The 25348-nt window shown below is 43.3% G+C and overlaps 1 protein-coding gene across 2 annotated transcripts; it reads right to left on the bottom strand.

Annotated features, from left to right (window-relative positions):
* Positions 1–940: 940 nt before the first annotated feature.
* IFI44L (interferon induced protein 44 like) lies at positions 941–20731 on the bottom strand. Of its 2 annotated transcripts, XM_077333233.1 has the most exons (9): positions 20592–20731; positions 19432–19542; positions 17059–17564; positions 16923–16974; positions 14481–14676; positions 9100–9252; positions 6948–7119; positions 4954–5054; positions 941–1423 (listed from the first exon to the last, which is right to left on the bottom strand). In XM_077333233.1, exons 3-9 carry the CDS (start codon positions 17555–17557, stop codon positions 1226–1228), a joined length of 1371 nt encoding a protein of 456 aa, XP_077189348.1. In that variant the 5' UTR covers positions 17558–17564; positions 19432–19542; positions 20592–20731; the 3' UTR covers positions 941–1225. The 2 variants fall into 2 exon arrangements, with proteins under 2 accessions (XP_077189348.1, XP_077189349.1); XM_077333234.1 differs by lacking the exon at positions 19432–19542 and having other exon boundaries at positions 20592–20720.
* Positions 20732–25348: the final 4617 nt, after the last annotated feature.

The following is a 25348-nucleotide window of genomic DNA, read 5'->3' on the forward strand; positions in this document are numbered from 1 at the left end:
GGCCCGGCCTCGCCGCACAGACGGAGAAGCCTTCCGATGCGGTGAGTCCTTCTCCTCCCCCTAGGGAAAGGCCCAGGCACGCCAAATCTTCAGCCTTTCCCGCCTGCGGTCCCTTCTCAATCTTACCAGTAAAATGAAAACTAATCATGTTTTCAAGTGAACAGTTCATTTACCTATAATAAACTGCCTATGTAGATTTCACACAAAATAGTTTTTAAAACTTCTGAAATCTCCCCTGTCCTAAACTGAGTCAAACTCTGGATTTTCCACAGCCCAGTATCACATTTACCACATTCACAGGTCAAAATTAATAAAACTTTGCTAAAAGTTATGTGCATGCTTGCTGCTCCTTATATAAGGGTCAGTAGGATGACATTAAAAGTGGAATGGGATTTCTCAGGCCCTGTTTTCAAAACCATAGAAAGGAAACCATCACTAAAATCAAGCCTTCTTCTGGAGCTTACTTCCTTCAAAATAAAGTTGCAACAATTCTCATACAAACCTGTTGTGGCTCACTGAAAGTGTCTGCTGAGGGACCTTGGGCCAGTCATTCTCTTATAGGGTTGTTATGATGATAAAATAAATGAAGGATCATGTATATCACGTATATCATTCTAAGGATCTTGGAGATTGGGCCAAATATTCAATAGACAATGGAGAATATGATCCTATTTCTCCCTGAAACTAAATACACATATTTCACTGGGGGAGGCACCAATCTGTTACATAAAATATGTCTCATCAAGTGTCATTTTTATTTCACAAGCAGTTACTGCTCAATGGCACCCATTGTTAGGAAGTTTTACCATCCAAATTGGACTCTATTCATGTGGCACATTACACTAGGCTACCTGTGAAACCTTGAGCAACTCAACAACCGGAAAATACATCAGCTAGTCATTCCTGCTTTAGTGTAGCAAATTGAAAGGAGTCACAAAAATAATTCTAGTAATTTATTTTACCAAATGGTAGCTGGAAAAAAACTAAAAATATTTGTAGATGACATTGTTCCTCATGAAAGAAAAAGTAGTAAAATACTGAACAGTACAATGATACTTAATAATGCCTTATATTATTAAGCATATTTTTATGAGAAACCACAATTAACTTTGAATGTAATTAATCAAAATGAAATGTGCACTAAGCAGTTCTATAAAGTTAGTAGGGCAGCATCTGCTTGCAGTCAAGTAAAATCAATTTGAAGACATTTAAAACAGAAATATGGTCACTTGTACAATTCTGAATCAGAATACTGGTCCAAAGGGATATTGTCAAGGAAGCTTTCTGCTAAGCGCAGTATTTGCCTCACTGCCATCAGAATGAGAATATCAACATCAAACCTAATGTCCAGCTCCGAGGAATAATTTTTAACAGGAACTATCTGAGACAGAGGGATCCCGAGTCGTTCTGCTGTTAACTGCATCTGTGTAGGAAATAAAATACAGCTTGTTGTTTCTCTTTCTTTCTTGCATTATTGTTTCCCAAGAAAGTTAACCACATAGAAAGGGAGAGTCATGTACACACATAAACTTCTAGGAGGAAACATAGGGGTGAGCTCCCCCTCACTGGCAGTCGTCAAGCAAAGGTTGGATACACACTTTTCTTGGATGCTTTAGGATGCTTTGGGCTGATCCTGCGTTGAGCAGGGGGTTGGACTAGATGGCCTGTATGGCCCCTTCCAACTCTATGATCCTCTGATTCTAGTTTGTGTGGATGTTTTGAGTTAAGCAATAGGATTACACCAAAGCATAAATTGACCAATAGAAAGAATTCAAAAAGCCTCTCAGAAATCAAAGTAGATATTGTTTCTAAAGTTTTATTCTATTCACGGAGAAGTAAAACTACAAACTGAGAACAAAAATGGAAAATACAGTTCCTTGATACTTTAAACAACTTGCAAGACTTCCATCTCCCAGGAGGCAGGTGGCTGCACCCTTTTCTATAACAGGCATTGGGCTTGTGAGAAAAGTGACAAAACCCTGCTCCTTTCTGCCCTCTCAAAGGCAGGGAATTTCTTTTGGGAGAGTCAAAGTGAAGTATTCATTCAAACAGCCTTCCAAAGAAGGATCTGACCAATAAACTATTACCTCAGGATCATAACATCAGGATCATTAGATGTTTTGCATACCATCCTTTTAAGTGAGAGAGGCTCAAAGGTGAATTGATAGTCAACTTTTTGAGTCATTTTAACATACAGGTTTAATTTCTGTATGTTGTTTTTTTTCTCCTCCCTACTCCAAATCTGGAATGTTTATGTGCCTTACTTAGTTGCCAAGTAATGTTTTATAGTTGAACGAAAAAATTAGCTTTCACTATGGCATTTTGCTCAAGACTTTTCATTGAGTTATGGATTTCAATTATATTTCATTTAAAAATGTTAATTTCAAACTGGTTTGCCTACATTGTGATTTAATTGTAATATTGTTTTTTTAATCATCACAGAATGTTGATATTGCAAATTATGTATTTGTGTAACATCATGGCATCACCTTTTTATTGAAACATGTCTGATTTTAGCATGCTTTTAATATCAACATCTTTGCAAAATAGTTAACTATGTTGATACTAGAAATTAAGCCCGCTGTAGAAGAAATACAGCGGGTGCTAGCGGATGGGGAGGCAAACTGTAGGAAAGGAAAAGAGGGAGAGACAGAGAGGAAGGAAGGAGATGGAGAAACAGAGGAAATCAGGAAGTCAGAAGGAAGGCAGGCAGCGAGGTAGGTGGAATGGGAGGGGACAGGGGTGTGTGTGAAGGGTGGGGGGAGTTGTGAGGGGGGGGCAATAGGGAGGGGGAGGTGGCGGGGAAAGAGCATGGGGTAGAGAGGGGGTGTGTGTGGGTGTTTGAGGTGGGGGAAGCGGTGGGAGAACGTGGTGGGTGGCAGAGTGTGTGTGTGTGCCTGGGTGCGGGGAAGGGGTGGTAGTGTGATCGCGTGGGGCAGGGCCAGGGGGGTTTGGCTGTGGAGGATGGGGGGTGTGCGTGTGTGTGTGCGTGTGCCTGGGTGTGGGGAAGTGGCGGCAGTGTGATCGTCCAGGGGGGCAGGTGGGGAGCAGTGTGTGTGTTTGTGCATGTCTGTGCCTGGGTGTGGGGAAGCAACGGCGGCGCAGTGGGCATCGGGAAGGGACCCCAGGAGGGAAAGAAGCAGGGATGCTGCATCTTTGACGCAGCGTCTCTGCTCCTTTCGTGAGGGCGAGGGGAAGCCAGTGGGAGTACTCAGCGCCGGGGAAGGCTGCTTCTCCTTGTGTGCGGTGAGTCCCCGGGTAGGCGAGGTGTGACACTCGGAGGGCCCAATCAAGAGCCGCTTTACGGCACCTGATTGGGCCCTCCAAGTTTTTATCCTGGACAGGGCCCGCCCTTTCTCCTCCCCCTTAGAGCTTACTGTTTTATTTATTCCGCTCCACAGGAGTGGTTAAAGATTGTAAAGCATATTATACTTTATTCTTTGAGACTGTAGTTTGCAAACTAGTCCGTGATGTTATCATATTCCATTATTCATTTTTCTGAGCTCTTCCTCAGATTTCATTTAATTTTTATTCATTTTAAAATTATGCAACATGAAATCGTTGTCACCTTCCCAGTATCCAAATCTGTTCCTAATATTTGTCCAAACTGCACTGCTACCATTTTATTTCTGTTCACATATTTCACTGCTCTGTTCCCCAAGCTACTTCATTTAATCCTCTTCATATACTCACAACTTGTTCGAGATTTTTAAATCGTATCTTCTATCCTCAGAATGCTCTAACTGAGCTTTTGCTGTCCAACATAAGTAGTTTTAACTCTTATTAAAAGCAGCACAAAGCTTTGATTGCTTTTTTGAAAAGAACCATGATATCTTCATATATTCTATCACCCAAACCTCCCACCCTCACTTTAGCCCTCTCCTGCCTCCATTTGTCATTTAGCACACCTGCATATGAGACACAGTTTGCAAAGAGAGGAAGTGATTACAAGAGATTTTAGCCCATATTAATGGCTTTTCTGCAACAATATTACTCTGAATACACATCAAAGAGCCTCTTGTGGCACAGGGTGGTAAGGCAGCCAACATGCTGTCTGAAGCTCTGCCCATGAGGCTGGGAGTTCGATCCCATCAGCAGGCTCAAGGTTGACTCAGCCTTCCATCCTTCCAAGGTTGGTAAAATGAGTACCCAACTTGCTGGGGGGTAAAATGGAAATGACTGGGGAAGGGAATGGCAAACCACCCTGTATTGAGTCTGCCATGAAAACGCTGGAGGGCGTCACCCCAAGGTTCAGACATGACCTGATGCTTACACAGGGGATACCTTTACCTTTTTAATACACATCAAATACAGCTCTAAATATTAAAGCCCAGTATATGATATTGTTGGACACGGTTCCATGCGCTGGTAGTTTAAATGATGGAAGAAATGTTGGAGGAAGACTTTAAATTCTCCCCCGCAATGCTCCCATTTTCTCCAAAGCAGCCACAAGGGCCTGCTAATCAGCTTTTAAAAAATTTTGTGGATTACTTTTTAAAAGTCTATTTTGGCGCTAAATGGCTACAGCTTGCCTACACACATATGCAGTCCTCACACAGAACTGTATACGCAACACAGCGTTTTCAGCACTGGAGAATTTCCATGTAAGAAACTAGTTCAGTCCAATGGAACTTTTTAAGTCCCATTTCATCCCAAACAGTGTACCTGTATCTTCCAGTCAGGAGACCCAGAATGATTTATTTTATTTATTTATTAGAAGATTAGATTTTTAAACTGCCCTCCCATACAGCTCATGCTGCTAAATGAAAACCCTACAGCATTGAGTTTGTGTGTTCATTCATCCAACAGGCAACATTCAAGGACATGGATTTATTTCATATGGTCCTGAGAATGAATGTATAAGTAAGCATAAATGCAGTTATTAGTACACCTTAAGTGTGTATGTCCATTTAAGACTACCAAGTAGTCTTATACAAAATAACTACATCTTACCTGCTTCTCCACTGGTTTGCTTCTATACACATATGAAATATCTTCCTCAAGAAAACTGCTAATTTCATCCACTTTAGTTAATATAACCAACTGTGGCACATCTGCAACAAAACAGTAGTTTATAAAGAGAGTTTTACATCACCATCAACTAACTTACAATTTTCAAGATATTAAAGTGTTTCATATTTTTGTTTCAACAAAAGAAGTTGAGTTTTTATCACTTGAGAAGAACCATCACAGCAGATCAGACTGCAAAGCCTATTTCCTGGTGTAGGAAAGAGAGTAAATGAACAAGCCTCGAAGATAAGTGTGTCTTGGTCCATCTAGCCCAGGGGTAGTCAAACTGCGGCCCTCCAGATGTCCATGGACTACAATTCCCAGGAGCCCCCTGCCAGCATTCGCTGGCAGGGGGCTCCTGGGAATTGTAGTCCATTGACATCTGGAAGGCCGCAGTTTGACTACCCCTGATCTAGCCTTTCCTGACAGATGCAGACAGACTCTGAGACAGAAAACATCCAGCGCCTCTGGACCACTGGCTTTGGCAACAAATGTAGAACAGAAATTATCAATGAAATTAAATTGTAATTTAATGTGGCCATTCTTTTGTTGTTGCTTAAATCTGTTAAATTTAACTGATGTGGGGGAAAACTCTGATTGAGACTCCAACATTTCCAAACCATTTTTCCAGGTCATTTCCATCCCCCCCCCAAAAAAAAGCTACTATTTGCCCTTGCTCCAGAGAGGCATTTGGCATTGGGGAAATGGTGATACAAAAACAGGTTCAATCATCAGACAATACAGATCACACTAAAATTTGAGTCTTGGCTTATTCATATTTGGTAGCTTTGGGGTTATTTGCATTTTTAATAGGATTAATGGGCATAGTAACAACTCCTTAAAATGTTTTCCATTCTTTGGCCACAATATAGGTTAAGTCCAAAAAACAAAGGGACTATGGCTCAGTGACAGACTACATGTTTCACATGTAGATAGCCTCAGGCTCAATCCCTGACATTTCCAGTTAAAGGATAACTGGTAGCAGGAGATGCCCAAGTCACTGAGAGTCACTACCAATCAGGTTGATTCAGGTGGGTAGCCATGTTGGTCTGAAGCAGCAGACCAACAAAGTTTTATTCAAAGTATAAGCTTTCTTTTGCATGCACACTTCTTCTGATATAGTGAAACAGAATTGCCTCAACCATTACATATAGAAGGGGAGGCTACCAGAAAGCGTTAGAGCCAAGATGCATAAGTAAGACCGATTATGCATGGGGCAGAAAGGCTGGGTTGGTAGCAATGAGGAAGTGGGGCTAACCCCTGCACATGCTCAACGTTGCTGCCATCACAGCCCCCTCCTGGCTCTGGCCTGAATCAGGGCCTTGGATGGCCCACGGCAAAGAAACATGGATTCTTCTAGATTCCCTGTCTTGCTGCAGTGGCAGCAGAGGCCCAGCCAGGGCAGGCCTATTCATAAGGGCCCCTACTACAGTATCTCTGCAGGGATACAAAATGCCCTATTCTGCTTCGCAGTGCTATGGAGCCGAAAGGGGCATGTCTACACTCTCACAATCGTGGGATAGTGGCATGCCGTTTTCCCACCATCCTGCAGTGAGATCCCCCTGCTCCCCATGCTGCTGCTACTGCCACCCTGAGGCGTGGCACACCTTTCCCACCCCAGAGTTGTATGTGTGCACATGCAACTCCAAGGCAGTAAGGGTGTGCAGGGGCTTTCATCCCCTGTCCGTACTGGTGGGGCATGATGAATTACTGCTAGGAACCGTTGGCAGCCTGGTGCAGCTGCCACCGTACATAATCGGTCTAATTCTGTTCTTCTATATTGGAAAAAGTGTGCATGTACACAAAAGATTATACTTGAATAAAATTAACATGGTAACATGTTAATGGCTATGCCTTTCATATGTCAGTTCTGAAATACTGGGTTCTAGAAACATATATGGATCAGGCTATTTGAAACAGACATATATAAAACTGACCAAGTAGATTTGCTTTCCGTCGAATTTCTCTCAGCTTTGCTACTAAATTTTCAGGTAGGATCTCAACTTTGGACCCATCAATAACAAATACAACGCAATGAATCCGGTCCTTTAGAGTTGGGTTCCTGACGTAGCCAGGCGCATTTGGTTGTATAGTAGAAGATGAAATGAACTGAAAAGGAAGCCGGTGAAATGACAGATTTAATCCATTGGTGTTGAGCCCTACAAACTCCAGTGGTGGGCTATTCCCATCACCTTCCATTTACAGGCCATCCAAAGGCAAGTCTGCATAAACACTACAATGAGAGGAATTTCTACCAAAGCAATTGCATCATTCCTCTTCCACTGGCTTCATACTGAGTGGGTTCACGAAAAAGTTAAATGGAAAGAGCCAAACTTAGAAGTGTAAGAATCACTGTGTTTTAGTGCCTAAGTGTTGGAACTAGGATCTAGAAGACCATACACACACTTCCATGAAGCTGTCTGGGTGACCTCAGTCACTCTCACTCAGCCTGTGTATCCTGATCATATGCTATGTGTATGATAGTGAATTGTCACAGTCAGATATTTGGCTGGTCGATGGTGTTCTGCAATTCAACATCTAAGTTCTAGGGAACTGAAAAGGTATCTCAAGGATTCTTGTTATTCCAAGCAGCGTTGTCTTTGAGCACTAAGTGAATCACACTAACTCATCTTTAGTGTCCAGATGTTTCTTGAGATTTCTAGGCACTCCTCCAAGGGCTCCAATGGCAACTGGTACAATAGTAACCTCGCAGAGGTGCTCTAACTCTATTTGTAGGTATCAGTATTATGTGATCTTCTCTTTCTTTTCTATTCTGCTATCTCCTTGGGGATATTTATGCTCCAGGTGTTTATAATCTGTTTATAATCAGAAACCCCAAAGAATCTTTATTGGTCATCTTCATAATCTTGTCTGGTTGGTGCTTCCATTAATTTCTGGCTGAAGGTTATCCACGAGTCTTTAGAAGATCCAGTGCAAGTTAACTGCAACTCTATTGTGATGTTCTTTATAGTCAGTTTGAGCAATTTTACTGCAGGCTCATTCAATTTTACTGCAGACTGTTTCATCCTTTATCTTGCAAGATCAATATTTGTTTATTATTGCTATTATTATTATTCCACACAGTTGTTGTGAGGATAAAAATGAAGTATACATACCCTCAAATTCCTTGGTGTTAAAGCAGGGGAAAAAACCCTATGAAATAGCCCTATAAAATCTGTGTCCCATTTAAATGCTAACGAAAATATTTTGATCAAAGTTTTGGTGAGAACCCAGTATTTTTCTCCTGATGGAATATGATTTCAGAATTCCTCCATTATGGTTCTTGTAGTACTGCCTCCCCACCACATTTTTAAACCTTTTTTTTTTTAAGTGGCCCATTTATTTTGCAGTTTCCATTAAAAGATATTTCTCTTAACATATTTTCTTTCTTTCTTTGGGCCACACCCATATATCTAGTGACTTCTTTGTACATTTAGTTGTGTGAACATTTCATGCTGCTTTTATTCAAAGTTGATAAGCTAACCAAAAGCTCAAAGAACCACCTATAACTGTCTTGCTAAGAATTATTATCAAATCAAATTTATATTTGTATATTGTAACGTAACTTGCAAGGGTCCAAGAACCATGCATGGGAGATATCAATTGAAAACACTGCATTAAACACCAGAATGGAACTGAGGCACTACCACAGCCAGAGGTATGGCTCCCACAGGAAATCACTAGCGAGTTACCACTCGAAAATGCACCCAGAGATAGGTTCCTCAACACGGCGTCTTCTTTGTGAAAGGAGTTTATCAAGTGGTTCCAATAACCTTCACCGGATGACTGGAAGCCACATCAAAAGAGACAAGTTGATGGTGTGAAAGGAAATTACTGTAACGACATGGTAAGCCACTTCCCAAAAACACAGTGACAAACAGAACACCCTTTATTCAACTGTGCTTCCAAAAAGCCACCATGTGTAAAACAGTCCTCACCCACTCCAGAATCTACAGGATATGGCTGTAGTGTGGATGAATGGTGAATCATAGTAACTATCAATACTTAAGTTACAAATATAAAACAAAAAATCCTAAACAAATCTTTTTGTATGAAATAAAGTACAGGAAGTTAAATGATAAACCATACCTGATACCTATCGGGAACATGTCCTTTTAATATGTTGGGCACCTCCTCAATTTCCAGACCAGCTTCTTGTTTCTCTTCTAGTCCCATTGTGTCACAGAAAATAATGGGCAGGTGATTTCCATCCCTTCCATTTTTAATTTGGTAATTCCTAAACTATGGTTTGAAAAGAATATCAATGGCATGGTATACATTAGGGATAATATGTTTTTTCTTCTAGTTCTTCCATCCCTGTAGTTTTGCTAGGGATTTTTGCTGTTAAGACTCAAATGTTGTTGTCATTCAATGTAACTGCCTTACTAACAACTGAAGTATAGTCTGCCTTAAGTCCCTGTGAAAAAGGTAAATATAAATAAAATAAAATAAATAAACCCTTATCTTCTTTGGCATTATATATAAAAATGACATTTATCATCTATTAGTTCATTTAAAAGTTACAGTCATTCTTGTGAGTTTGTAATATATCACAAAAGCTATGGCAGAAACCAGCTAGTAAAACCATTACTTGGAATTAAGACCAGGTTTGGTAGGACAGCAATTACAGAACAAGGTCTGGGGTCTTTATGGACTTTTTTCACTTTTCAAATGAAGATATTGGGAAATGCTGATGAACATTGGGAAAAAACTCCTATAATATATCCCTGCCCCCCCTCCCTCCAGAATTCATGAACCTCTTCTCCTGCTCTGTTTTTCTTGGGAAGCACTTGGGGGAACCCCATCCTATCAAGTATTTCTCTTTTTTTTGTAATGGATTAAATGAATGTGTACAGATAGCACAGGATTCAACAGTTTTCTGCTTTCTCAAGCTTTTGTATTGTGTATATATATTTGCCATTTTGCTTGCAAAAAATGAAGGCAATTATTAAATTCAATAAATATACCAAACAATGCAATGTTATATGTTAACAAAGATATAAATGACATATTTTATGTTGTTAAAGCAGCAGAGTGGTTTGATTGGAAAGTAATGTTTACATATTCAATTTCCCCCAGATTTCCATAAAAGAAGTGGGGAGTCATAATAACGCGAGAGTCACATTAACTAGCTAACTTTGTAACAGGTCTCTGAAACTGGAATTGTGACAAGATCATTTAGCCTACTTAGATTTGTACACATGGTTCTTTTGCAAGAGTTCTTTTTGCCTTAATACACATGATCTTGTATTCACTACTATTTTATTGCTCAGTCTTGAGAGATCTTTCAGGATATTTTCACAGTATGTTTGGAACATCCTGAATATTTTGGTCTCATTTAAATACCTGCCTCCATCTATGTTCATCAATGCATTCAGCTATTTTCTGTAATTTATAGTGTAAAACCAGAGTTTTGTTGCAAAAACAGCTCCCTGGATTTTAGGATGAACTGTTTTACATTTTAATTATAAAGAATTCTTATTACAGAGTAATAAGTAATATCATCTAAACTAGGGGTAGTCAACCTGTGGTCCTCCAGATGTCCATGAACTACAATTCCCATGAGCCCCCTGCCAGCAATTGGTTGACTACCCCTGATCTAAACCAATGGTTCTCAACCTCCCTAATGCCATGACCCCCTTTGGGTTGCACCCATGGCAACCATTAAAGGGCTTGCATGGCCGGGCAAAGCCTCAGGCTTTGTCAGGCCAAAGGAGACAAGCCCCCTCCCCCCACCATCAAAAGGATGAAGCCTTGGGGGCCACTTGTGTGACCCTTCAAAGCTTCGCTAAGCCAGGGGAGGCAAGCCCCACTACCCACCTCCCCCCCACTGCCAAAGGCCTGCCGGGGCCTAGCAAAACCTGGGGGCCACTTGCATGGCCCTCCAAGTCTTCACCAGACTGTGGCAAGCCAGCGCCTATCCTCTTACCGATGGCTCCATACGCAGCAAGGGGGAAACTCACAGCAATGCCACCAGACTGCCCTGGCCAGGCTGGGGGATGGGCCCTGTCTGGACTTTGGCCCAATCAGTCCAGACAGGCCCCCACCCACTCTCTGTCCACCTATCCCTTACCCTTTTGTTTTTAGTGGAAGTTGTATAAAGATGTTGTGAACCGAGCCAATTTGCTGGGAGGGCAGTATTAAAAATGCAATAAATTAATAAATAAATATGTCCAATTTCTTTTCTGCAACTTCCTTGAGCAAAAAAAAAACATTTTTGCTCAAAAGTATGTAAAAAAAAAAAGCAAAGAGGGCTCTGATGGCCAGCTGCAGGGTCATGGGGAGGTGATGTGAGCCCATGGCCTGTTAGGGAGGACTCCTCAGAGGAAAAGCCTTGCCAGGAACTCCCGCCTTCACCTGCACCTCAGCTAGATGTGAGCTTAGCCCAGCCAGATGTTCAACAGGCAGAGAGCTCTACCCAGCAGGAGGGAATGCAGCTGCAGGCAAACCGGGGCTTAAATTCCAAAGTTGTTGTAGAAGCTCCTCATTCAACTGTCCAGCCTGCAGCTGCAGCTCCCTGCCTTGTCAGCCCACATGACTCACTTGAACCAATTAAACAATGCCAGCTATGTGCTGGAAGAGAGGTCCTGTCTAAAGGACGGAGGTCCTGTGGCTGGGTAAGAAGGGACCAAGAAGGGAAGCGTGCCTACCCAACCTGGACAGAGTGCATCTAACAGTAGCCCACTCTGCCAGAAACTTGGGGGTGATCCTCGATGCCTCCCTCTCCATGGAGGCGCAGGTCACAAGAGTTGCGCGGCTGGCCTTCAACCCCATACACCAAGCCAAACTACTAGCGCCCTACTTGGCACCAGAACACCTAGCCACAGTGATCCACATGACAGTCACCTCTAGACTGGACTTCTCCAACTCGCTCTATGCAGGCCTACCCTTATCCTTGACCCATAAACTGCAATTGGTGCAGAACGCCGCAGCCAGGATTCTCTACAACACACCGTGGAGATCTCATATCCGTTCTATACTTCAACAACTCAATTGGCTCCCAACTGAATTCCGGATCAGGCTTAAGGTTTTGGTTCTTACCTTCAAGGCCATACGCGGTCTGGGCCCAGTGTACCCGAGAGACCGTCTCTCTGCCTATACCCCCACAAGAGCATTACGCTCTGCCACTGCCAACTGGCTGGTGATCCCTAGCCCCAAACAAGCATGTCGGTCCTCAACAAGGGCCCGAGCTTTTTCCACCCTGGCCCCCACCTGATGGAATGAGCTCCCTGACGAAATCAGGGCCCTGCCTGAACTCGCACAGTTCCGCAGGGCCTGCAAAAGGGAGCTCCTCCACCAGGCATTTGCCTGAGACTGACTACAGGTCCCCCCACCTCTGAAGTCCCCTCCATGATCTTAAGCAGCCTGAGTTTAGCTTATTGTTGGGACCACTGAAGTTGTTGTTTAGAACCTTTGTTGGGTTGTTATTGTAGTATATTTACAATGTTGTATGTTGACTCGTTCCATGTATCCCCTATGATGCTGTATGTAAACCGCCCTGAGCCATGTGGAAGAGCGGTATAGAAATCAAATAAATAAATAAATAAAAATAAAAAGCACCACACCATGTTAGCAAGGCAGCTGCTGACTGCAGATGCCTATGAGTCATCAGAGAGTGAGGACTGAGAGGCTGTTGACAGCCTATAATAACTTGAGGCTTGGCGGCCTGGGTTGTGACCTGATCCCTCTGCTGATGCCCTTAGACTGCCTGAAGGAACCCTTGTCTCTTTGGACTGAGTTAAGATATTCATTGCATTTGGTCTGTCCCTTGGCATTCTTCTTTTTGAAATACTGATTACATTTGTCTCCCTTGCAGCACATTTGTGCTTCTTTCCAGCAGAGCGCTAAAATCTGAGACCAACACAGGAGACAAAGGAAGCAGCTGGCTTCTGGGGGAGGTAGAAGATGGGAAGAGGCTGAGAATGGAGCAACTTAACAGCAGCGGGGCCTTTCCGAGAGGCCAACACCTCTTCCATACAGCAAGAAGAGGAAGAAGAGGACAGATAAACCCCATGACTGGCCCTCATTGGAAGAGTGCTGTTGGCAGCACACACCCCAATAAGGACTAATCAGGTAGGTAGTGCATTGTCTTCATGTAATTTGAACTAACTGGCCCACACTGGCAGATTGCAATTTGAACTGATTGGCACTCATTGACAGAGTGTTCTTTCCCTATTGGCTGCACATTCCCAGGGAAGGCCAGTTAGGTAGGGACTGAGTTGTCTGCATGCAGTTTGAACTGATTAACCCTCATTGACAGAGTGGTATCTCTCTATAGGCAACACACTCCCATGGAGGGCCAATCAGGTTGGGACTGAGTTCGTTGTACACAACTTCAACTTTATAATATTTAGTGATAGTGATTACACACAGAAGAGATACTAACTGCATTGCAGGTAGTTTATGTGTTATATACTGAGATAAATTTGTTATGCTTTGTCCCTCTTGGACCTAACAGAGAATTTACTGGAATTTTAATTGATTTATTTACTTTACCCTTTGGATATAAAACATTTTTGCATTATAACTGGCTAGTAATCAAGCCCGCTGTAAGCTAAATACAGCGGGTGCTAGACCAGGGAGCCCCCGGTAATCGCGCAGAGCGCGGCTGCCGGGGGCTCCCTTTGTCGGGGGCCTGACGCGGCGAGAGGTGCTTCGCGCCTCTCGCCATGTCAGGCCGCCGGGCAGAGAGCCCCCGGCAGCCGCACGGGCTCCCTTGCCAGCGGCCTGATGCGTCGGAGGCGCTTTGCGCCTCCCGACGCGTCAGGCCGCCATCAAGGGAGCAACTGCAAGCCACGCTCCGCGCAGCTCGCAATCACTTCCTTGTCAGCTTGGTGGGAATCGGCTGGGCCAATCGGCAGGCGCTTTGCGACCAATCAGGCCTCTTCCTCATCACGGACAAAGCCCTCCCACCAAGGGCTTAATGAATTATTTAGTCCGCGGTGCCCGCGGCGCCGCAGGCGTGTTAAGGATTTGGCTACTGAGAGAAGGAATCACCTTGAAACTCACAGTACAGTGGGTTGGTGGTTTTGCCAAGTTTTGGAGAAATTGCTCAGGGTTCCAGATGTTGGAACTGGGAACAATATCCCCCCAAGGTTGATTCATTCTTGGCACTGGATTGTTATGACGTAGAAATGGAGAAAAAGAGAATCATGTATACCAACCATAGGATCCTTAGGATAAAAATCTAATAGGCAGATACACTGAAATATCTTATTAACAATACTTGTGAAGATATTAGATCACATCTTAGAAGCACAGAATGAAACAGAATAATCCTTAGACTTTTACTGTGATTTTTAGCTAGTTGAAAGATAAATATGGACAACAGATGAACATCACAGGATGATGAAAAGAAAATATTTGGGGTTAAATGACAGCATTGTCAAAGCTACAGTAAATAATATTTGTGAATGAAAAATATTTGAAACATCAACAAAAAGAGTTAAAATTAATCAGCATATAGCTACCTGCTTGGTCACACTTCTAGAATCTGATCCTGCTATGGCTTGGCTTGTCACATATCCCCGAAAGGTAGAATTTATAGAATTGAAAAAGCTGGACTTGCCAGCTCCAATTGGACCAAGAATCAGAGCTCGAAACTGTGGCACAGTATTCAGGTAAGGCTTGTAATTTCTTATCTCTTCCATCAGATTCTCTTTTACCCTGTTAAAATGTTTAAAAGAAGTATATATATTTATCTCTCTTAACACAGGTAAATACATACATATGCTCACCTGAGTGTGTGTCTCTCCCCCTCCCCCCTACTACACCACAAATGTAATACATAATATAAGACACCATGGTCCTTAAAGAGCTGTTTTAGGCCTTAACTAGATGCAGCAACTGGTGATCCATGACACACGTACTCTGTTATCTTTTAAACTGCAAAGACTAGCTGTAAAAAATGAATACCTTGGAATTGAATGGAATCATTTTGATCGGGGCTACATATTTACAAGGAGATGGTCATTTACCCTGTATGGAAAACCCATAGTACCATAAAGAAAACTGTACATTTCAACTCATGATGTAAACATCAGCACAGAGGGAAGGGGAAGTCAATTTTGAAAATGACTGGGAGAGTTAGACCCTCCCTCTCCCCAAGCCACCATTTACAGTTTATAGCAACCAGTACATTCCTGATTGTCTTTTAAGCCTCCCTCCCCCTATGCAATTTGAAGAAAAAATAGCAGTTGGCTATACCACAAAGCAGTGGAGACATCTTGTTGACTCCCCATGCTGCAAACCTTACCATAAATCACAGTACTGAGGGAAATAATGCAAAAAGCACAACAGAAGCCTTATTTCTATGCTGTAGTTTTATGTGTGGGGATTTTATGTTGCCACCATTTACTGGCATCAGCTACCTGTTTTCCAAAATAAGTGCCCTCCCAGTGTATTCTAAAAAAGTGGATAAGAGCAATGACCCCTAATCCAGAGAACCGGGCTTGATTCCCGATTCCTCCTTCACATGTAGCCAACTGGGTGACTTTGGGTCTGTCACAGTTTTCTCAGCCTCACCTACCTCACAGGGTGTTTGTTTTGAAGAGCAGAAGGGCAGGCAATTGTAAGCCAGTTTTGAAACTCCTTTGGGTTGTAAAAATCAGGGTACAAAAAAACCCAGTTCTGTTTGTAAAGCATATGGACATAGGCTGTAACAAGAGCAGAACTAGATAAAAGACGAACGACCTTGCATTAGGAACTTCTGCATTTCTAAAACAAAGCTAGTAAGAAGCCCCAGGAGACTGCTCGGAAGTGAAGGGTCATTGGATGAGAGGGAGTTTAAGTCTTTCATGCCTATCTACAATTTAAGTAGTTCCTCTTTCCTCTCTGCAGAAACTAATTGTAGTTTCAAACAGGTGTTTTAAATCATGAAAGAAGCATAAGAGCACAAGATCAAATACTGTGGGCCATTCCACACCTGAGTAAAAATGTGAAATACTAACCTTATGCAGATTTTTTCCCTACGTTTTACACATCATCTGCACCCAGCATCCTAGCAGCAAACCGGCAGCTAAATCCTCCATTTTAAAGCGATAGTTGGGGAATCCCCAAAAGTGGGTTCCCCCAACCATCTAGGACTAGTGGGAGGAAAGCAAGCAGCAAGCCACACTCTAAGGACATGTGCATAGCCAACGTGGGCAAAGCAGCGTGATCTCCATCTCCAGAGCCTGCCCTCAAGCCCACCTCCCTCTCCCGTCTACCTAAATGGGGCTGTTTTGGGGAGGGGAGCAAGCTGCCTGGACCAATGAATATGCATTGCTCCATAGAGGTAGAACAAAAAAAATTCCCAGCCACCAGTTGGCACAAAAAGCATGCCTCTTAAATCCCCCACCCACCCTCAAAAAAAATCTGGAAAAAAATTACAAGGAGGTGAGAAATGGCAGGGGGCACCTTTTAAAATAGTGTTAAGCAATTGCGGTTGCTTAACGTTAAATTAAGAGCCTCTTGTGGCGCAGAGTGGTAAGGCAGCTGTCTGAAAGCTTTGCCCATGAGGCTGGGAGTTCAATCCCAGCAGCCGGCTCAAGGTTGACTCAGCCTTCCATCCTTCCGAGGTCGGTAAAATGAGTACCCAGCTTGCTGGGGGGTAAACGGTAATGACTGGGGAAGGCACTGGCAAACCACCCCGTATTGAGTCTGCCATGAAAACGCTAGAGGGCGTCACCCCAAGGGTCAGACATGACTTGGTGCTTGCACAGGGGATACCTTTACCTTTACCTTTTTAACGTTAAATTTGCAGTTGCTTAACGTTAAATTTTAGATGTCTCACCCCACAACCCTTCCTTAATCTTCCAGTCACCTTTTTTTCCTTTCAATTACCTTTCAATAAACACCTGCAGAAAATCCTAATCACAAATCTTTTTGATTCTCATCTAGCCGGAAAGTATGCAATAAAGCAGTTAACCTACCCTGCTGTCCATCCAATCTTCCTCCATGGAATTTCCATGATATCTCCAATATCTAAAGGAGGGGGGGACAGAATGTTATGAGAATACAAAGAAGCTGATTTGAACAAGGAAACATTTCCCTTCCTTTTCAGCTTACCTTCAATTCGATACACTTCACATTCTGTGAGAACCTGGTCATTCCCATGTAACTCTTCTGCCTGGAAAGTGTAGGAGGCAATATTTGGGTTTGTAGCAACTGCCGCTTTGTTTTCTGACAACATTATAAGGGAGCCAGCTCCAAAATAAGGACCATATTCACTGTTATCATATACAGCCTCTTGGGCAAGCTTGACTGGGATTTTGATTGGGCTGGATTCATTCTCTTTCCCTTTCAATCGAAAGAGAAAAGCTTTGTCATCATTTAGGTAGGCACCAGAGGAACTGTAACTCTGAGTAGTAAAGCCTCCAAAAATGTAACCGCTTGCATTGTATGCCACTGCCACTGTTGGGCCTTGCCGGTTGCATATGTAATGGAAAGTGTTAATATTGAAACCATGAAGACTGCCCTTGTAGAGAAGGCTGATATTTTTGCTTCCCAAAAGACGCAGCAACAGCACTTTCTCCTGCTTGGTCAAGCGGGATGTGACATCAGCCATTCTGAATCTAAAAAGAGAGATTACAAAGAATGTCTGTCAGGCTTTATATACTCACAACCTGAACTTATATAAATTGTCAATGAAATGTTCATCAAAAAAAGCTGGGGAATATAGACAAATCAGCTCTGCATATTAACTACCTAGCCTGTTACATTCTTATATTTTGAGAAGCTCAGGTTTGTCCTTTACACTAGTGGTCCGCAACCTTTTTCGCAGCTGCAAACACACATGTGCGGCAATTTTGTGCATGTGCAAAACCACCACGCATGCGCGTTTGCGCTCCTGGTGGGGCAGCAAACGTGCATGTTTTGCACTTTCGTGTATGCGTGCATGTGCAAAACTGCCGTGCATGTGTGTTTGCGGGCACACATGGTGCAGATGCGCATGCGCGGACCTGCCGAACATGCGCGTTTGCTCCGGCGGCTGCACTTCCTCTCCCCCCCCCCACAGAAAGAAGCTTGCTGAGTCACAAGCTAATTGGCCGCTTTGGCGCCCGATTTGCTTGCGGCCTGGGAAGTTTCTCACTGCGGGGGGGGGCAGGGTGAGGGAGCCGCGGCCCGGTGTCGAGGCTTCCTCAGCCCGGCAGTGGATTGCGGCCCGGTGGTTGGGGACCACTGCTTTACACCTTTTATTCCCTTAACAGTCCAGCAAGGTAGGCTGATTGGCTCAACAAGTCAATGATCTTAATGTGGTTTCACGGTCTAACCGCTGCATTACACTGCTATTCGTTGCATGAAGCCATGCTGCTCTCTTTCAGAGTTGCTGAGACAATTCTGCCCATGCTGCAATACAACTGAATGATGCAAGATTTAGGAAGTTGGGTTAAATCAGGGGAGACCGCCAGTAAATGCTGGTCTCACCACTGGGAGATGGAAAGATCGGCTTCAGAGATGTCAACCCTCCCCCCAGTCTGGAATATTGGTTGGGGTAACTTAGATTAAAAATGTTTTAACCTACTTATGATGTTTTTATTATGTTGTCTGCACTCTGAGAAGAACTAGAAGGGCAGGCTAGAAAAATTAAGTATTTTTATTTATTTAAAATAAATGAAGAGTGAAGATAGTTGAGGGATGTACTTGGGTGCATGTTAATTCTCCAGTACCTGATTCTACTCCCCCCCCCGGGGAAAAAAATTTCCTGGGTTGTATCAGATCTTCAATGTCTTACAAAGCTCAAAGGAGGCTACAGAGAACTGTGCTGTGGTATGTCAGCTTAGCTTTCCCCCCTTGATTTACAATGAGTTCTGATGGAAACCCTGGAAAGTGGTTTATATCAGTGCTTTTATATCAGTGAGCTTTTATATCAGCTTTTATATCGGTGCGAAATCAAAGCCAGCTTCCTATTATATTTTAAGGCTTTCACTGGGGCTGCAGAGGAACAAATCTGGTATCTTATTAAAGCTGAGTCTAAAACAGGACAATTTTAGATGCAGTAAACAAACTTCTTTGCTGCCTTTTTCTTGCTTTTATTTTGTTTGTAGTGACACATAAAATAAAATTAAGAAAAAGGCTGCAAACAAATTTGTTTATTGCATCTAAAATTGTCTTGTGTTAGCAACAGTTTTTTCTATTGTGTTGGTAATGTTCCACTGTGTTTCACACATTATTCTTGCAGCATTTGATTAAAGCTGGGGCCAGGGGAAACAATAGTGGGTCTGATTATTTATTTTTTAAATCATGTACATTGTAAAATAGGAAGGTAACCCTGGAGTGGATACAGATTACTATATTTGAAATTTGCCTAGTTATGAAGTGAAAATGTTCTGGCTTCATTTCACTACATGACCTCCCCCCCCCCCCCGCCAAAATGTCTACCTACAAGGCCAGTCTACGGTTGATGGAAGTGAGTTTAGCAGAGAAGAAAAAATATCATACCTTTCAAGGTTTGGCCAGTTGCCAAAATAGTGGTCTGGTGCCTACAGATTTTTTTTTGCAAGCACCAGAGGAAGCAGACTTTCAAAGCAACAATGCTGGGGATAGTGGGACCTGTGTAGACAAGAAATCATACAGTATGCGGGACTGCACTAGGGTTGCCAACCTTCCGGTGGGGCATGAAGATCTCCCTTCCCTTCCTAAGCCCCACTTTCTTTAGACTCCACCCCCAAATCCCGAGAAATCCTCTAATTTCAGCTCGAAACCCTAGGGTGCAGTGAGAAGGGAATGTCAATAACAGCTAATGACAATCACACTCCCCACTTCTGGGCAAACTGGTCCAACCCTATGCGTGTGAGTGCTGTCCATATAAAGAGAAGCACATGAACACTATCTTTATAAACAGATAAAACTCCAAAGCATACGACACTGGAGGAATTAAATTTACAGTTAGGCAGATTTCCATGATTACACATAACCATGCATGGAATTAGTATTGACAAACTTTTGATTAACACTGGTATCAAAAGCCTCGTTTTTCCTACATTTACTCATTAGGTTTGGGCCTGATGGTGAAACGTGGGAACTGTATTTGTGATTGCAAATGTACACCTCTACAATATTCAGGCTTTCTAAGAAATCAGTCATATACCAAAGGCAAACAGGGAGACATCACTTGACTTAGTCAATAATTGCCAGTGAACTGGGTGGGTCTTTCTTTTCAGTAATATGCACAGGCTAGAACTGTGTATTTGCAAACTGTATGGCTTTGGGGGGATGGCAGATAAAGAGCTGGAATTACCACAACCCAAAATAAAACCTTGAATATGAAACCAGAATGAAATGTTTTAGAGCCTCAAGCATGCGCATCACGCCAGCACAGTACCACTCCCATTTAAGATTACCGTTGCAGCCCCGCAGCGTCTGGCAGTAAATTGTAAACGAATCCGGAATAGTCTTAATCTCGACCTAAATCCGTTCACCATAAGGGGCAAGAGACAGCTCCGCGGGGCGGATACGGCGAGAGGCTGAGCGCACCATCCGTCCGCGCGGAGAGAAGCTTCCCGCTTCCAATCCTAAATGGGGTCCAGGAAAAGGGTGAAGAAAAGCGCTTGGGAGCCCCAGAAACAACTCCCCACCTGGCGTCGTTTCCCTATACTTACGCCCGGCTGTTCTTGTCGGTGCGGTCTGCCGATTGTTCTCGCCCTCGACTGCAACTCCGGTAGAAGAGAAAGTGAAACGGAAGACTTGTGCGGCGCTGCAGACCCCCCCTGATTTGAGGGAAATGGTCTCTCACAGAAGGAAAGGCAGGGGGTAAGATAAAAGACTGGAAAGTCCCTCGCGTTTCCAGAAACTGTCCTACAGTGTGAAGTTTCAGTTTTGCGAAAGCGTTTCCTGTAAAACTGTAGGACCTTGAGTCTTTAAAAAAAAAAAGTTTCACGTTCACTTTCTCTTCCTGCTTTTTCCACAGCTCAAAGCTTTATCTTGGATGAGCAAAGGTCAGCCATAAAAGAAACGCTATTTCGTGCACGCCATCCGTCTCCGTGATCACCCAAGCTTGGCACCTGGACATGTTTGCAGCAGCAATTCTTATTTCAGTCAGGCAAGGCTCCCAAGTTAAATCTGCATAGATTTCAGCCCGCTCTCCAGATGACAAAAATCAGTCACCTCGGAGGAAATGGAAGCTTTGGAAGGTGGACTGGATGGCATTCTACCTTGCTGAGGTCTCTTCCTCCCCCAAATCCTGCCATCCCTGGGCTCCATCTCCTCTGCCAAAATTTCCCAACACAGAGTTGGCAGGTCTATTCTGGGGTAGAGTTTCCAGTCACTAATGGATACAGAGTTGCACTTTATATTTCTGTATAAGATAAGATGTGCCTTTCTTGTCTCAGCCATATCTCTGAGCATTGTGTTACGTTGCTCATCTAATTTAGAGAGCAACCTTAAGTAGGTCTACTCAGATCAGTTCAATGGAACTTACTCCAAAGAAAGTGTTTTTAGTAATGATGTGTTAGTTAGGCATCCTGTTCATACTAATTGGAGACTAAAGGTAAAGGTAAGGTAAAGGTATCCCCTGTGCAAGCACCGAGTCATGTCTGACCCTTGGGGTGACGCCCTCTAGCGTTTTCATGGCAGACTCAATACGGGGTGGTTTGCCAGTGCCTTCCCCAGTCAATTGGAGACTAAGCATCCATAAATCTTGGTTTAATGAGATTGTGAAAGTATAGATGATAGGGGATGGCCATTGGCCAATTGCATGTCATTTCACAGTAGGGTTTCCCGGAAGCAATGTCACACCACTCTAGAAATTGGCCAAAAGGCCTATTTGGGCTGCAGACACTAAAATAATTTTTTTTTGCATTAAAAATTAAAGACTGAAATAATCTATAGGAGAAAGTATTATATTATTCTCATTACAAGAACCGTCTTCCCCAGTCTCCCACAAACATTTAAAAGTCCCGAGAAAGAGTTCTTTGCCACACATTAATTCTCCTTCTGTTTGATGAATATGGTTGGTTCTAAAATAGGTTGAGTCAGTTGCATTAGATCAGTTGCTTTATTCGGTACTTTTACCTTCTGTAGAGTTTTACAGAATGGCTTTATGGGTTGTCTATAAAGCAAAACGACCTGGAACATGGAGTGTTGTGCCATCGAAGACATACCTAAGATCACTTAATGTGAAATAGTTACCCCCATCATTTCTTAAATCTAATACATTTTTATTCCACCCTTCATCCACAAACCAATCATGTGGCATATAGTGAAGAGCTACATGAGTTTCTAACTTCACAAATGAAGCTCAACGTGGGAAGCATAACATGATGCATACTTGAACAAAAAAAGTTTAATTTTAGATACATGCTGTTGGGGTGTGAACTAGTCAAGATCAGAAGAAATCTTAGGGATGTGGTAGAAAACTTGATGAAATTGTTGACCCAGTCAGTGGGTGGCAGTGGTGAAAAAAAGGCAAATTTCATGCTGTACTGGCCCCGTTTGGCTATGAGATCCCAGGTTTGGGAACTTGCTCAGGAAACCACTCTCAGGTCCATTCAGCAGAGACAAGCTGGCTCAAAACATCAGCTGCTTTTGTGCAAGGCAACAACTCCAATAACTTCAACTTACAAAACTGAAACGAGCTCCACCCAATAGGGCCAAATTAAATCACACAGATATTAGGGGTTCCATTATATGCATATGTGTGTACAATAAGTATACCACACATGCTAAAATGATTTGGCATGTTACTTGGCATTTTTTCCACCTTTTCTATACATTCATATGAAGAAGAGTTGGGTTTCTATACCCTGCTTTTCACTACCCAAAGGAGTCTAAAAGTGGCTTTCAGTTGCCTTCCCTTCCTCTCTCCACAACAAACATCCTGTGAGATAGGTGGGACTGAAAGAGGTCTGACAGAACAGGAGTGAGATCAGCTCTAACAGGGCTGTGACTAGCCCAAGGTCACCCAGATGGTTGCACATGGAGGAGCAGGGAATCAAACTTAGCTATCCAGATTAGAGGCCACCACCTTTTACTTCACCAAGCTGGTGTAACTCGGAAGACTTGTATAGTAAGCCTTTCTTTCCAGTGTGGTAGTTTTGTTATTATTTGCAGGGAGATTTTACACGGAAAGGCATTAAAAATGCAATCCTCCATTCTGAAGTAATCTAGACCAGTGGTCCGCAACCTTTTTAAGGCTGAGGGGTGGGGGGGAGGGCGATCCGGTAGCCGCACATGCACGTTTGTGCCATGCGCAGCCACAAATGTGCATGCGTGGGAGTGCCACACATGCACATTTGCAGCCATACATGGCGCAAATGCGCATGTGCGGCACTCCCGCACATGCACACATGCTCTGGCGGCTGCTCATCCCTCCCCCCCCTCCCTCAAAAAGAAGCTTGCCGGGCTCGCTTTGGCAGCTGATTTGCTTGCGGCCTGGGACGTTTCTGACTGCGGGGGGAGGCAGGGAGAGGGAGTGGTTGGGGACCACTGGTCTAGACTCATTCTTCTCCATGTATAAACCAAGCTAGAGCAAGTTCTTTTATCTGTGTTTCAGCCATGTCTATATGGCCCCAAGTATATTCTCAGGGCCATTCCGCATGAGTTTAATGTAGCAGAAGGCTTTCATATTGTAAACACTACTAATTTGCAGTTCCACAAGACGTCGCACACAATCTGCAACACTCCTGCAACAGTTCCGCAAAAAGTGATTTGTTGTAGTGCTTCTAGGGAAATCGGGAAAAGTGGATTCACCCTTCGAAAAGCGCTATACTCTTGCGAACAATCTGCAACACTAGTGAAAAAGACCTGTGCATTCTCATTGTTGCGGTTCCAACAAAGTCCCTCCCCATGGCTCTAACCTCCGAACTTCCGGCGAAGCGATCACCATTATTTTTTCCTCGGAGCGGGGAAAGTAACGAACCAGCGAGGCTTCATTCACCCAGCGAGGCTTCTCCAGCTACAGTCCCTCCACAGAAGTGCTTTAAAGCTCCCCTAAGTCCCCAAGCACAACATAGCCCCCTGTTTGCCAGTTCCCTTTAATTTTGGCCAAAAATCGTGCCCGTACGGGGGGGATTTTTTTTTCCCTTGGGGGAGTGTGGTAACGATGACTCACCAGCTCACACGCCAGCTAGATGGGTCTCTACGTTAGGAACAATCAAGGCATATTCGTTGCAACGTGTTTTTTTTTTAACCTGTGCTTAAAGGGAAAGGGGCTTTTCCGGAGCATGATAACAACTGCCCATTGGCTGTTCATTTGATTGACGGCCAGGGGCGGGACCAAGCACAGAAAAAATCGCTTCCTTTCTAGCGATTCCTGTGAGACCAGAAACCTGTGGGAAATGAATGAAACGCTACTGGATTCCACTACAAGTGTAGGTATGCATAACGCCGAGATTCCACTTTTCAAAACAGCGTTTCCGCTTTGTGGTCCTTGTGTTGGTCCTTGTGCGAAAACACCCTCATTGTCCTCCGTTTCAGTTCTCCTCCTTTTTGGTGTTGTTTATACTCAATTCTTGTGAAAAGGTAGCATTACAAATAGCATCAGTTTTAATTGGAACAGTTCAATGTGAAGCAGAGGAAATGGCGCGAAAACAGCTCATGAGTTTATTTCACATATAGAAGAAACAAAAATAAACATAAGTTCAGGGACACCTTAAAGATTAAGCAAAGTTATTCTGAAATAAGTGATGTTAGACCTTAAGATGCCCTAGATATCTGCTTAATTTTTCTTCAACAAAATGGCTCAGAAATGGCAGGAAGACACTTTCTGAGTTTATGACAGAGGTGGAATTGCACTTGGGACTTCTTGCTTCAGTGGACAGTTGTCTGCTGTGTTTCTCTGGTTCCAAGAAGGCTTTGTTCCAGGGGAACATTCAAAATTGTGGACCCCCATTTGCAGTGTTTATGTTAAATGCCGTTAAGTTGTTTCTGATTTATGGTGACCCTATGAATTAATGGACTCTAAAGCATCCTATAATTTACAGCCTTGCTCAGGTCTTGCAAACTGAGGGCCATAGCTTCCATGATGGAGTCGATCCGTCTCATAGCGGGTCTTCCTCTTTTCCTGCATCTTTCAATTTTTTCCTAGTGTTATTGTCTTTTCCAGTGACTTGTCTTTTCATAATGTGATCAAAGTACAATAGCTTCAGTTTAGTCATTTTAGCTTTTAGGGAGAGTTCAGGTTTGATTTGATTTAGAATCCACTTATTTGTCTTTTTGGTTGTCGTCTACAATTTTTATAAAATTTCCTCCACCACCATGTTTCAGATGAATTGACTTTCTTAGTACTGCCTCATTATGCTGTAATGTAGATCTGGCTGGGACACTGAGCACTGTGCATTGATGCCAATTCATGTGGCTTAATGCTTACATGCTTTGTACAAGTCTCGGTTCTCTGTTCGACAGCACTGAACAAAATGGC

This window comes from Paroedura picta, chromosome 4 (assembly GCF_049243985.1).
Source record: "Paroedura picta isolate Pp20150507F chromosome 4, Ppicta_v3.0, whole genome shotgun sequence".
Lineage (NCBI taxonomy): Eukaryota > Metazoa > Chordata > Lepidosauria > Squamata > Gekkonidae > Paroedura > Paroedura picta.